Source organism: Nerophis lumbriciformis, linkage group LG12 (assembly GCF_033978685.3).
Source record: "Nerophis lumbriciformis linkage group LG12, RoL_Nlum_v2.1, whole genome shotgun sequence".
Taxonomy (NCBI): Eukaryota; Metazoa; Chordata; class Actinopteri; order Syngnathiformes; family Syngnathidae; genus Nerophis; species Nerophis lumbriciformis.
In genome coordinates, this window is record NC_084559.2 from 10,939,231 (window position 1) to 10,954,205 (window position 14,975).

At 46.5% G+C, this 14,975-nt stretch overlaps 1 protein-coding gene across 5 annotated transcripts in view; it reads left to right on the forward strand.

Annotated features, from left to right (window-relative positions):
- Positions 1-316: 316 nt before the first annotated feature.
- Positions 317-14,975, forward strand: part of fbrsl1 (fibrosin-like 1) — a 1,050,133-nt gene continuing 1,035,474 nt past the window's right edge. For all 5 annotated transcript variants that reach the window (XM_061985899.2, XM_061985900.2, XM_061985897.2 and 2 more), the window contains exon 1: positions 317-1,339. In XM_061985899.2, coding sequence (XP_061841883.2) covers positions 1,055-1,339 — 285 coding nt within the window. In that variant the 5' untranslated portion in view covers positions 317-1,054. The remainder of the gene's footprint in view (positions 1,340-14,975) is intronic.

Genomic DNA, 14,975 nt, shown 5'->3' on the forward strand with positions numbered 1-14,975 from the left:
TTTTAAAAGTAGGCATTTTTTGCAGGTCTCAAGAAGGTAAGAAATACAAGTGTGTGTGTGTGTGTGTGTGTGTGTGTGTGTGTGTGTGTGTGTGTGTGTGTGTGTGTGTGTGTGTGTGTGTGTGTGTGTGTGTGTGTGTAGCTCAGGGGAAATACATGATGTAGCTGACATAGAGAGATTAAAATAGTGCCATGTGTGAGAATTCAGGCTGACAGTCAGAGAAAATGTTTTTTTTTCTCTCCTTTTTTTTTTTTTTTTTTTTTTTAAACACCAGCTTCCTTCCTTTTGGTGAATTGTAGGCCAGAGGTGGCGGAAATACGTCAGTCACGTTTTGCGTGGAAGCTCGCCTGGTGTCTTGGAAGGTGCTGATGCTTTTACGGAGCGAAGATTTTAATCACCGCTGTCGCTTTAAGGACTTCTTGTCAAAGCCTCATTATGCCCACGGAGAGCGCGGCCAGCCACTGAGCAAGCAAGCAAGCAAGCCACGGACCGGAGTGGATTTGCGGGGGGAAAGAAAGCTAACATTATCCCAGCCTGGAACGGACCGTGGCGGAGTTTTGATTTCCACGCCAGACATCGGTGGAGGGAATACTGCGCACACGTACTTACTCGGGGGGGTGTCGTTGGCGTCCTGACGCGCGGAGATGAATCGGATTTAAAAGTCAACACAAGCAGGATTTATTGTCTTTTTTTTTTTTTTTTGCGTGTGTGTGCGGACACCGGATCATGGCTCGGGGAGGTGGGGGAACAACAACGTTCCGCGACGGCGTCGGTGTTGTCGGTACCGCAAGAAAAGTTACAAAGCTCGTCTATTTTGCGGAGATTTGAACTGTTTCTGCCATTTTGCACCTGCGTCGTGTGGGCTTTTTTTTTTTTTTTTTTTTTTTTTTTTTTGACGTCCCCCCCCTCCGCCTGACTGTGGATATACTCGCGTATCGTAATGGAGATTTCTACTCAAGGTCATTGAGTGTTTTAAGACATTCGTAGTGGGATTGTTTGTGTTTCCACAGTGCGGAGTTTGACACCCTCCTCCTCCCTCCTTCTCCCTCCCAACATGGATGGGAAACTGAAGCAGGGTCGATCGAGATGTCGGCCCAAGCGGGAAAGAGTGCGGAGGTTGCGGGAGACGACCGGGAGCGGAGACCCGGACTCGTTGGAGGGACACGGCCCGGGGATAAGGGACGCCGCTAAAAAGACGCCGCGCCCCGCGGTGGCGGCGGCGGCGACGGCCAGAGCCCCGCGCGCCCCGAGGCGGAAGAGACGGGAGTCCAGCGCCCAGGAGGAGGACATCATTGATGGATTTGCTATTACCAGTTTTATCAGTCTGGGCAGTCTGGAGGTAAGCAAAGAAACACATCATCACATGGTTGATGTGTACCCTCAAAAAGTACCCCTTTTGGGGGTACACTGCAGGCATCACTTGCTGGTGGTGTGGTATACCCTCAGAGCTTCTGTCCATTTATCCAGATCTGGGGTGTCCAAACTTTTCCCTTTTAAGTATATTTTCTTTGGTTTTTGAAATACAAATACCGTATTTTTCGGACTATAAGTCGCCGTTTTTTTCATAGTTTGGCCGGGGGTGCGACTTATACTCAGGAGCGACTTATGTGTGAAATTATTAACACATTACCGTACAATATCAAATAATATTATTTAGCTCATTCGCGTAAGAGACAGAGGTGGGTAGAGTAGCCAGAAATTGTACTCAAGTAAGAGTACTGTTACTTTAGAGATGTATTACTCAAGTAAAAGTAAGGACAAAATGAGACAGAAAAAGAAGTGACATAAAACACGTCCTAGAAAGTCAGAGAAAGTTATACATGTAAACAAACTACGGTGAGTTCAAGGACCGCCAAAATTAGTAGGACAAAACGGCGCTCGCCAAAAACTCGAAATCAGTGAAGCATGTTTAATTTAAACAGTGTGCTTTGCAACAATTAGGGAGGTTTGTGTCATGTTTGTCCTCCTACAGAAACCATATTAAAACAGAAATATATTTTTTCCCCCTCATCTTTTTCCATTTTTCATACATTTTTTTGAAAAAGCTCCAGAAAGCCACTCGGGCGGCGCTAAAGAGCCGCATGCGCCTCTAGAGCTGCGGGTTGCTGACCCCTGAACTAGTTTAGAGATGCACGGATAGGCAATTATTTCATCCGCAACCGCATCAGAAAGTCGTCAACCATCCGCAATCCACCCGATCTAACATTTGATCAGAACCGCATCCGCCCGCACCCGCCCGTTGTTATATATCTAATATAGACGATGCAAGGCATTAAAGTTAAAGTTAAAGTACCAATGATTGTCACACACACACTAGATGTGGCGAAATTATTCTCTGCATTTAACCCATCACCCTTGATCACCCCCTGGGAGGTGAGGGGAGCAGTGGGCAGCAGCGGTGGCCGCGCCCGGGAATCATTTTTGGTGATTCAACCCCCAATTCCAACCCTTGATACTGAGTGCCAAGCAGGGAGGTAATGGGTCCCATTTTTATAGTCTTTGGTATGACTCGGCCGGGGTTTGAACCCACAACCTACCGATCTCAGGGCGGACACTCTAACCACTAGGCCACTGAGTAGGTAGTGAGGTTATAAAGCTTTTGCCTGTTAAAGAAAGGAGACTGATCCAATGCAGCACAGACATTCGCGTGCCACGCTGTCACGACCCAGACGCACACCAGTGCGCAATCATATGGGAGCCGCGCTGAGCGCACCTCCAAGCGCGTCTCGCTGCCGGCGACGGCCGGGTATATGGGCCCGACGCTCCAGCGCCATCCATTTTCAGGGCTAGTTGATTCGGCAGGTGGGTTGTTACACACTCCTTAGCGGGTTCCAACTTCCATGGCCACCGTCCTAGCTGCTGTCTATATCAACCAGGGTGAGCCCCACCCCTTTCGTGAGCGCACTGCGCGCGGAGTGACCCCTGTTACGCGCCCCTGGCAACGGGGTGGCGGGCAGGTAAGCTGCGCGGGCGGAGCGCGCGGAGTGACCCCTGTTACGAGCCCCCGGCCACGGGGGTGGCGGGCAGGTAAGCTGCTTACCTGCTGCGCGTGACGCCGGCCGCGGCGAAGGCGGACGAGGCGGGGTGTCGGTGCGGTGGGCGCGGTGGTGACCCTGGACGTGCGTCGGGCCCTTCTCGCGGATCGCCTCATCTACGGCTCCCGGTGGGGCCCTCTCGGGGGAAGGGGCCTCGGTCCCGGACCCCGGCGAGGCGTCCCTTCTCCGCTCCGTAAAAGTGTCCATCTCTTTTCTTTTTTTTTCTTCTGTTGTGGCATATGCTGCAGGTGCCTGCTCGTTTTTCGTATGTGGGTAACAACATTTAACTATGTATATATATTTCCCAATTGGTTTAACTGCCACCCGCCTGAATCTATTTAAAATCTAATTTTTTTTTATTTCAACCACCCGACCCGACCCGACCCGCGGATAAAATCTAATTTTTTTTTATTTCATCCGCCCGATCCGCGGATAATCCACGGACTCCGCGGTTGTGCCCGCAAACCGCGCATCTCTACCGCACAATAACTGAGACTGCAAACTTTTTGGTGAAAATTTGAAATCATATGAAAACTGTGGAATTCAAAAACTGAGGCACCATTGTATTTCAAGTCAAAGCTATGCTATAATAATGTCAACTTCATGTTTTTTCTCTTTATATTGTGCCGTTGTCCTATATGTTTTCCATGTGTTTAATTTAGAGTTTTGGACACCCCTGATCTAAATCATTTTTGACAGACTCAATTTGACAAACACAACATTTTGAATCAGTAAAGTGCTTGATGAACTGCCAACATATCACATTTGTCAGCCATGTGAGGTCCTTTTAGAATGCATTAAATGAGTGTAAGTGTAATTGGTGTTCCCAAGGGTTCCAGATGGCTCTGATCTAAAGGCCGGCTGTATAATTCCACATAGTTCAGTGTGAATTAGAGCGTAGTTTGCATTGAATGTTACGAGTTCAAGTTGTTGCCTACCGTCAGCAGAAGGGCCATTAAGAAAAAAACAAACAGGTGTTTGCTGTGTCTCAAATGGCTTGGGTTGTTTTGTATTCAGCTTCCACTGGAGATGTACGTGCACTGCTGGTATATTGCTTGTTGATGGACCTCCTTTTGCAGCGGTCTTCTGTTACAGTCTGATGCAATGTGTACTTCAAATCGTTTCTGTTGCTGAAAAAAATGCTGTCGAATGACATTTTTTGAATCTTTTAAATGACAAAACAGTACTCCCATCAGGACATTGACTGTCAAGGGAGACTGTTTTCATTTCCATTGGTGTAATGGGGGAACGTTTGCTTTATTGGAGCTGAAATATAAATCTGTAGCTTTAATAAACACAGTTAACTCGCCCCCACTGGTCTATATTTCAAGATGATGACCTAATTTGCAAAGCAAGGATGATAGTGTGAGGCACCTAATTTCAGCAACTGCCACCCATGTAGGCTCAGTGAAGGAATTAATCAGTCATGACCAGAGGTGGGTAGTAACGCGCTACATTTACTCCGTTACATCTACTTGAGTAACTTTTGGGATAAATTGTACTTCTAAGAGTAGTTTTAATGCAACATACTTTTACTTTTACTTAAGTATATTTATAGAGAAGGAACGCTACTTTTACTCCGCTCCATTTATCTACATTCAGCTCGCTATCCATCCATCCATCCATCTTCTTCCGCTTATCCGAGGTCGGGTCGCGGGGGCAGCAGCCTAAGCAGGGAAGCCCAGACTTCCCTCTCCCCAGCCACTTCGTCCAGCTCCTCCCGGGGGATCCCGAGGCGTTCCCAGGCCAGCCGGGAGACATAGTCTTCCCAACGTGTCCTGGGTCTTCCCCGTGGCCTCCTACCGGTCGGACATGCCCTAAACACCTCCTTAGGGAGGCGCTCAGGTGGCATCCTGACCAGATGACCGAACCACCTCATCTGGCTCCTCTCGATGCGGAGGAGCAGCGGCTTTACTTTGAGCTCCCCCCGGATGACAGAGCTTCTCACCCTATCTCTAAGGGAGAGCCCCGCCACCCGGCGGAGGAAACTCATTTCGGCCGCTTGTACCCGTGATCTTGTCCTTTCGGTCATAACCCAAAGCTCATGACCATAGGTGAGGATGGGAACGTAGATCGACCGGTAAATTGAGAGCTTTGCCTTCCGGCTCAGCTCCTTCTTCAACACAACGGATCGATACAGCGTCCGCATTACTGAAGACGCCGCACCGATCCGCCTGTCGATCTCACGATCCACTCTTCCCTCACTCGTGGTCCAGAATCGCTTCGAAGCCGTCCGGAAGTCGTTTTCCATGGCTTCCCCGAACTCCTCCCATGTCCGAGTTTTTGCCTCCGCGACCGCTGAAGCCGCACACCGCTTGGCCTGTCGGTACCTGTCCGCTGCCTCAGGAGTCCCATGAGCCAAAAGAACCCGATAGGACTCCTTCTTCAGCTTGACGGCATCCCTCACCGCCGGTGTCCACCAACGGGTTCTAGGATTACCGCCACGACAGGCACCAACTACCTTGCGGCCACAGCTCCAATCAGCCGCCTCGACAATAGAGGTGCGGAACATGGTCCACTCGGACTCAATGTCCAGCACCTCCCTCGTGACATGTTCAAAGTTCTTCCGGAGGTGGGAATTGAAACTCTCTCTGACAGGAGACTCTGCCAGACGTTCCCAGCAAACCCTCACAATGCGTTTGGGCCTGCCAGGTCTGTCCGGCATCCTCCCCCACCATCGCAGCCAACTCACCACCAGGTGGTGATCGGTAGAAAGCTCCGCCCCTCTCTTCACCCGAGTGTCCAAAACATGAGGCCGCAAATCCGATGACACAACTACAAAGTCGATCATAGAACTGCGGCCTAGGGTGTCCTGGTGCCAAGTGCACATATGGACACCCTTATGCTTGAACATGGTGTTCGTTATGGACAATCCGTGACGGGCACAAAAGTCCAATAACAAAACACCACTTGGGTTCAGATCCGGGCGGCCATTCTTCCCAATCACGCCTCTCCAGGTTTCACTGTCGTTGCCAATATGAGCGTTGAAGTCCCCCAGTAGAACGAGGGAATCACCCGGGGGAGCACTCTCAAGTACTCCCTCGAGTGAATCCAAAAAGGGTGGGTAGTCTGAGCTGCTGTTTGGCGCGTAAGCGCAAACAACAGTCAGGACCCGTCCCCCCACCCGAAGGCGGAGGGAAGCTACCCTCTCGTCCATCGCTACTCGCTACTAATTTTTATCGATCTGTTAATGCACGCTTTGTTTGTTTTGGTCTGTCAGACAGACTTTCAAAGTGCCTGCCTTACTGGTGACGTTTCACTTCGTTCCACCAATCAGATGCAGTCACTGGTGACGTTGGACCAATCAAACAGAGCCAGGTGGTCACATGACCTGACTTAAACAAGTTGAAAAACGTATTAGGGTGTTACCATTTAGTGGTCAATTGTACGGAATATGTACTGTACTGTGCAATCTAATCATAAAAGTTCCAATCAATCAATCAAAAGTGTGAAGGAAAAAATATACTTTTTTTTATTTCAACCGTACATCCCGTAAAAAGCCTCAAGACTGACCGCACATGAGGACGTTCCTGTCTTCACAATAAAAGTGCCGCTCCATCGCGCCTGCGCTTTCAAAACAAGAGTCTCCGAAAGCCAGCGCAAACAAGCTGAGTTTGACGCCAATATATTTCTTGTAAAGTGTATAAAAACGAATATGGAAGCTGGACAAATAAGATGCCAAAAACCAACCACTTTCATGTGGTATTAGACAGAAAGGAGGAACTTTTCTTCTCCTCCATTTGAAAACGTGGACGTTATCATCACGACTGTCTGATTACAATCAACGCAAGTCATCAGAATCAGGTAATACACCAACTTATATTCTAGACTTCATGAAAGAAAGGAATCTATATGTTAAACATGCATGTATATTCATTAAAACACCTTTAACATGTAAACAAAAACAGCAAAATAAATACATATAAATTATATACTGTATATATCAATGTATATGTATGTATATATATATATATATACCGTATTTTCCGCACCATAAGGCGCCCTGGGTTAAAAGCCGCGCCTTCAATGAACGGCATATTTCAAAACTTTGTCCACCAATAAGCCGCCCCGTGTTGTAAGCCGCATCTAACTGCGCTAAAGGAATGTCAAAAAAACAGTCAGATAGGTCAGTCAAACTTTAATAATATATTAAAAACCAGCGTTCTAACAACTCTGTTCACTCCCAAAATGTACGTAAATGTGCAATAACAAACATACGTATATCAACATGGACAGAGCTGCGTGAAAAAAGCCACCCGGCCTCTTCGCGTAAACTTAAACTTAACTTAACCACTTGCTCATCTTTTCTTCATCCATCCCTTCGAGTTAGCTTTTTATGATGACGCCGGCTGGAAAGGTCTCTTTTGGCAAGGTCTTCCTTTTGAATATCACCATGGGTGGAAGTTTCTGGCCATTAGCATGGCAAGCTAGAACCACAGTGAAGGATGACTTCTCATTCCCTGTGGAGCGAATATTCACCGTACGTGCTCCAGTTGTATCCACAGTGCGGTTCACAGGAATATCAGTTGCTGTGAAATAGTAATCCGTGTGTGGATGGAGAGATTGCGTCTTTTCATGAACCGGATCCCTGACGCTTAGTAGGAGCCATTTTGTGGTCTTTACAGATGTAAACACACAAAGGAAATGAAACGTACGGTGATATCCGCGCGCTTTTTCTTCTTCTACGCGGGCGGGTGGTTGCTTACAGTAGAAGAAGAAGCGCTTCCTGTTCTATGGGGGCGGGTGCTTACCTTGGCGGTTGCTTGCGTAGAAGAAGAAGCGCTTCCTGTTCTACCGGGAAAAAAGATGGCGGCTGTTTACCGAAGTTGCGAGATCGAAACTTTATGAAAATGAATCTTAATATTTATCCATATATAAAGCGCACCGGGTTAAAAGGCGCACTGTCAGTTTTTGAGAAAATTTGTGGTTTTTAGGTGCGGCTAATAGTGCGGAAAATACGGTAATAGGTCTTAGTGGATAGCAGGTGCTTGAACTCTAATCACCAACAACTATTAAAGGGCTTTTTAAATCCCAGAAGGAAGCAGCTATTATAGATCAAATATAACACACCTCATTAAATCTGACTGTAAGATTACCATAAAGCAGGATTATCTTACTATTTAGTGTCAGGGATGTCACAACCGTGCTTACATTGTGACATATTTATGAGGCAAACGTGTGAAGGAAGAACCCCCATGCGTGCTCTGATCTTGTATCTGTGATTATTTCTGCCCTTATGCGCTTCTCACAGCTGCTGACTGAGAAAAGACTTTGAGGATGTCATAGCCGCTAAGTGCCTTTTACTGGCTTCTCCCCGTGCCAGCCTGCTGGTGTCTGTCCACACTTTTGCTCGTAATGACTGATTTGTACCGCGTGCAGCCGTCATATTCACATTTGTTGTTAATTTGTGGTGTTAAATCAGTGTGCGTTTGTATTTGGTCCTGTCATTATACTAAAGTGGATATTGCTGAGGAAAATGCAATTATTGTAATTAATTCTCCTTTCTAAAAATGCCCAATCCATGCTGGTTGAGCACAGGTATCAGTCACTCTTTTACAAGCTTATGTTTCAAGGCTAAAGTAAATGAAGCATGGTATGGTTGTACGTGAAACGATACTCTCATGTCAGCTACTTATTGGTAATTGGTCTGATTTGCATGCAAATGGGTTCTGGTATATTAAATGATGTTGTTGGTCGCGGTAAAATGATGCAAGCGCTTGTGAATTGGTACACAAATTCTGCAATTTTGACTGATTGCTCTGCGCTTCAAACGGTAATCATTCGTTTCCCGCTATCAACTGCAATTGTGTGAGTGGATGCCGTGTTTGAAATGCGTACACTAGAGATGCGCGGTTCGCGGACACAACCGCGGAGTCCGCGGATTATCCGCGGATCGGGCGGATGAAATTTAAAAAAATAAGATTTTATCCGCTCGCGGGTCGGGTCGGGCGGATTAATTAGATATTTTTTTTATTTTTTTTTATTTTTTTTTGCGGGTGGCAGTTAAACCAATTGGGAAATATATATATACATAGTTAAATGTTGTTACCCACATACGAAAAACGAGCAGGCACCTGCAGCATATGCCACAACAGAAGAAAAAAAAAGAAAAGAAATGGACACTTTTACGGAGCGGAGAAGGGACCGAGGCCCCTTCCCCCGAGAGGGCCCCACCGGGAGCCGTAGCTGAGGCGATCCGCGAGAAGGGCCCGACGCACGTCCAGGGTCACTACCGCGCCCACCGCACCGACACCCCGCCTCGTCCGCTTTCGCCGCGGCCGGCGTCACGCGCAGCAGGTAAGCAGCTTACCTGCCCGCCACCCCCGTGGCCGGGGGCTCGTAACATGGGTCACTCCGCGCGCTCCGCCCGCGCAGCTTACCTGCTTGCCACCCCTGTTGCCGGGGGCGCGTAACAGGGGTCACTCCGCGCGCAGTGCGCTCACGAAAGGGGTGGGGCTCACCCTGGTTGATATAGAGAGCAGGACGGTGGCCATGGAAGTCGGAACCCGCTAAGGAGTGTGTAACAACCCACCTGCCGAATCAACTAGCCCTGAAAATGGATGGCGCTGGAGCGTGGGCCCATACCTGGCCGTCGCCGGCAGCGAGACGCGCTTGGAGGTGCGCTCAGCGCGGCTCCCATATGATTGCGCACTGGTGTGCGTCTGGGTCGTGACAGCGTGGCACGCGCAAGTCTGTGCTGCGTTGGATCAGTCTCCTTTCTTTAACAGGCAAAAGCTTTATAACCTCACCATACCTGCCAACCTTTAAATCAGAAAAACCTAGTAGCCAGGGTCCAAGGGCCGCAGGCCCCGGTAGGTCCAGGACAAGTCACTTTTCTATCAGTCACAGTGACTTTTCAAAACAAAAATATTACAGCAAAAATCATATGGGTTGATTGACATGTTTATTCTGTAAGCTAACTTCAATAGTTTGAAATTATTTTGACAGTTAATGCCAGTTATCCTGTCAACCTTTCACAAGACTTCAATTTGTTAATTGAAAGTATAAATAGTGTAAACACTTTTAACAGTATGTCGTGCTGTGAAATACAGCCGACAGGATGGTGCACCAAACACGAAGCAAGGCCATGGTGCAGGAGAACAAAGGACTTCTTTCATTTAAGGTTTGTGATAAACCATCAAACTCATTCGTTAAAAGGACTCTATAGTAATATAAAGCGAATTTTTCTGGACATTATCATGCAAGAAAAGTTTATTTTTGGGATCGCGATCACCGCGTAATGATTTTTAAAGGTTGCATTACATTATTAACTGTCCCATGTGATCAGCCAGTGCGATTGGAAGTCCATGCTCAATTATTGCCTCCGTAAATAAAACTTCGGCATTTATCACATCCAAAGAATCTGTTTGGGCGACGAAAAACGTTGAAAGTTTTCCACTTGCATCGCTAGCAACGGCATTAGACTTGTGTTTTTTTGTCCCAACGTGGTCTTTTACATCGCTAATTCCTCCGTGTCCGATCGAAAAATCTTGTCTGCACAAGGTGCAATTCGCGTAGTTTTCACCCTTTTTTTATTTTTTTTATTAATATTAGATATATAACAACGGGCGGATGGCGGGCGGGTGCAGTTCTGATCAAACGTTACATCGGGTGGATGGCGGATGGTTGACGACTTTCTGACGCGGTTGCGGATGAAATAAATTGCCTATCCGCGCATCCGGTTTCAGGGCAAATCACTCTACGGAGACAGCCCTCGCAAAAATGACTAATGATCTACTGCTAACGATGGATTCTGATGCGTCATCTATGTTGCTGCTTCTTGATCTTAGCGCTGCTTTCGATACCGTCGATCATAATATTTTATTAGAGCGTATCAAAACACGTATTGGCATGTCAGACTTAGCCTTGTCGTGGTTTAACTCTTATCTTACTGACAGGATGCAATGCGTCTCCCATAACAATGTGACCTCGGACTATGTTAAGGTAACGTGCGGAGTCCCCCAAGGTTCGGTTCTTGGCCCTGCACTCTTTAGTATTTACATGCTGCCGCTAGGCGACATCATACGCAAATACGGTGTTAGCTTTCATTGCTATGCTGATGACACCCAACTCTACATGCCCCTAAAGCTGACCAACACGCCGGATTGTAGTCAGCTGGAGGCGTGTCTTAATGAAATTAAACAATGGATGTCTGCTAACTTCTTGCAACTCAACACTAAGAAAACGGAAATGCTGATTATCGGTCCTGCTAAACACCGACATTTATTTGATAATACCACCTTAACATTTGACAACCAAACAATTACACAAAGCGACTCAGTAAAGAATCTGGGTATTATCTTCGACCCAACTCTCTCCTTTGAGTCACACATTAAGAGTGTTACTAAAACGGCCTTCTTTCATCTCCGTAATATCGCTAAAATTCGTTCCATTTTGTCCACTAGCGACGCTGAGATCATTATTCATGCGTTCGTTACGTCTCGTCTCGACTACTGTAACGTATTATTTTCGGGTCTCCCTATGTCTAGCATTAAAAAATTACAGTTGGTACAAAATGCGGCTGCTAGACTTTTGACAAGAACAAGAAAGTTTGATCATATTACGCCTATACTGTATATACCTTTATATACTTATAAACATACCTATACTGGCTCACCTGCACTGGCTTCCTGTGCACTTAAGATGCGACTTTAAGGTTTTACTACTTACGTATAAAATACTACACGGTCTAGCTCCAGCCTATCTTACCGATTGTATTGTACCATATGTCCCGGCAAGAAATCTGCGTTCAAAGAACTCCGGCTTATTAGTGATTCCCAGAGCCCAAAAAAAGTCTGCGGGCTGTAGAGCGTTTTCTATTCGGGCTCCAGCACTATGGAATGCCCTCCCGGTAACAATTAGAGATGCTACCTCAGTAGAAACATTTAAGTCCCATCTTAAAACTCATTTGTATACTCTAGCCTTTGAATAGCCCCCCTTTTTTTAGACCAGTTGATCTGCCGTTTCTTTTCTTTTCTCCTCTGCTGCCCCCTATCCCTTGTGGAGGGGAAGACACACAGATCCGGTGGCCATGGATGGGGTGCTGGCTGTCCGGGGTCGGGACCCGGGGTGGACCGCTCGCCTGTATATTGGTTGGGAACATCTCTGCGCTGCTGACCCGTCTCCGCTCGGGATGGTTTCCTGCTGACCCCACTGTGGACTGGACTCTTACTGTTATGCTGGATCCACTATGGACTGGACTCTCACAATATTATGTTAGACCCACTCGACATCCATTGCATTCGGTCTCCCTAGAGGGGGGGGGTTACCCACATATGCGGTCCTCTCCAAGGTTTCTCATAGTCATTCACATCGACGTCCCACTGGGGTGAGTTTTTCCTTGCCCTTATGTGGGCTATACCGAGGATGTCGTTGTGGCTTGTGCAGCCCTTTGAGACACTTGTGATTTAGGGCTATATAAATAAACATTGATTGATTGATTGATTGATCTCTAGCGTACACAGTCCGTGTCTCATGACTCATTCTTTCACCTTCTTACTTTGATGCTTATGTAGAGTTCACGACCGACACTACCCGTGCTAATTGCTCATCAATTATGAGTAGGCTGGCACTTGCAGCGTTTTACCAGGGAATAGTGCTGACCTATTGCATCGCGCTCCGATAAGCTTGCACTCCTGGTGGTGGGAGCATGTGGTCCTTTCGCCCCTGTCAAGGTGATAGATGGCCAACATTGTTGTGTTAGTGTCACACTGCTTTCCCGTTAGTATTCTGCCAGCATAGATGACCCAGACTCTCTAGATTTGCATTTCAACCAATATTCAATCAATCAATCAATCAATGTTTATTTATATAGCCCTAAATCACAAGTGTCTCAAAGGGCTGCACAAGCCACAACGACATCCTCGGTACAAAGCCCACATAAGGGCAAGGAAAAACTCACCCCAGTGGGACGTCGATGTGAATGACTATGAGAAACCTCGGAGAGGACCGCATATGTGGGTAACCCCCCCCCCCCCCTCTAGGGGAGACCGAAAGCAATGGATGTCGAGTGGGTCTGACATAATATTGTGAGAGTCCAGTCCATAGTGGATCCAACATAATAGTAAGAGTCCAGTCCATAGTGGGGCCAGCAGGACACCATCCCGAGCGGAGACGGGTCAGCAGCGCAGAGATGTTCCCAGCCGATGCACAGGCGAGCGGTCCACCCCGGGTCCCGACTCTGGACAGCCAGCACTTCATCCATGGCCACCGGACCTGTGCCCCCCCACCCCTCAAGAAAAAGGGGAGCAGAGGAGAAAAGAAAAGAAACGGCAGATCAACTGGTCTAACAGGGGGGCTATTTAAAGGCTAGAGTATACAAATGAGTTTTAAGATGGGACTTAAATGCTTCTACTGAGGTAGCATCTCTAATTGTTACCGGGAGGGCATTCCATAGTACTGGAGCCCCAATAGAAAACGCTCTATAGCCCGCAGACTTTTTTTTGGGCTCTGGGAATCACTAATTAGCCGGAGTTCTTTGAACGCAAATTTCTTGCCGGGACATATGGTACAATGCAATTGACAAGATAGGACGGAGCTAGACCGTGTAGTATTTTATACGTAAGTAGTAAAACCTTAAAGTCACATCTTAAGTGCACAGGAAGCCAGTGCAGGTGAGCCAGTATAGGTATGTTTATAAGTATATAAAGGTATATACAGTATAGGTATGTTTATAAGTATATAAAGGTATATACAGTATAGGCGTAATATGATCAAACTTTCTTGTTCTTGTCAAAAGTCTAGCAGTCGCATTTTGTACCAATTGTAGTCTTTTAATGCTAGACATAGGGAGACCCGAAAATAATACGTTACAGTAGTCGAGACGAGACGTAACGAACGCATGAATAATGATCTCAGCGTCGCTAGTGGATAAAATAGAACGAATTTTAGCGATATTACGGAGATGAAAGAAGGCCGTTTTAGTAACACTCTTAATGTGTGACTCAAACGAGAGAGTTGGGTCGAAGATAATACCCAGATTCTTTACTGATTCGCCTTGTGTAATTGTTTGGTTGTCAAATGTTAAGGTGGTATTATTAAATAAATGTCGGTGTTTAGCAGGACCGATAATCAGCATTTCCGTTTTCTTGGCGTTGAGTTGCAAGAAGTTAGCGGACATCCATTGTTTAATTTCATTAAGACACGCCTCCAGCTGACTACAATCCGGCGTGTTGGTCAGCTTTAGGGGCATGTAGAGTTGGCTGTCATCAGCATAGCAATGAAAGCTAACACCGTATTTGCGTATGATGTCGCCTAGCGGTAGCATGTAAATACTAAAGAGTGCAGGGCCAAGAACCGAACCCTGAGGAACTCCGCACGTTACCTTAACATAGTCCGAGGTCACATTATTATGGGAGACGCACTGCATCCTGTCAGTAAGATAAGAGTTAAACCACGACAAAGCTAAGTCTGACATACCAATACGTGTTTTGATACGCTCTAATAAAATATTATGATCGACGGTATCGAAAGCAGCGCTAAGATCAAGAAGCAGCAACATAGATGACGCATCAGAATCCATCGTTAGCAGTAGATCATTAGTCATTTTTGCGAGGGCTGTCTCCGTAGAGTGATTTGACCTGAAACCGGATTGAAAATATTTCCAATGTTTCTTTTAGTATCTGTGATTAAAAAAAAAACTATTTTAGCTTTAGTTTAACATCACCATTGTTTTATAACCTATGCCCTGTGGATAACTCCTATATGTTTATACAAGGCTGACAGTTGTTGTAGCAACTGGATTGTCAAAGTTCTCAATCAACTATCTAATCTCCATGTTGCAAAGTAGGTAGTCGGCTTACCGTCATGTTTCCCCGAATACATTACATCAAAAATGGTAGTTTACTTGCAATGGCTGAACACCCCCCTCATAACAGGTTAGGGAAACTAAGATTGAAGTCTGTAATTATTGATTATTTTAGTAATCGAGTAATCGATTGG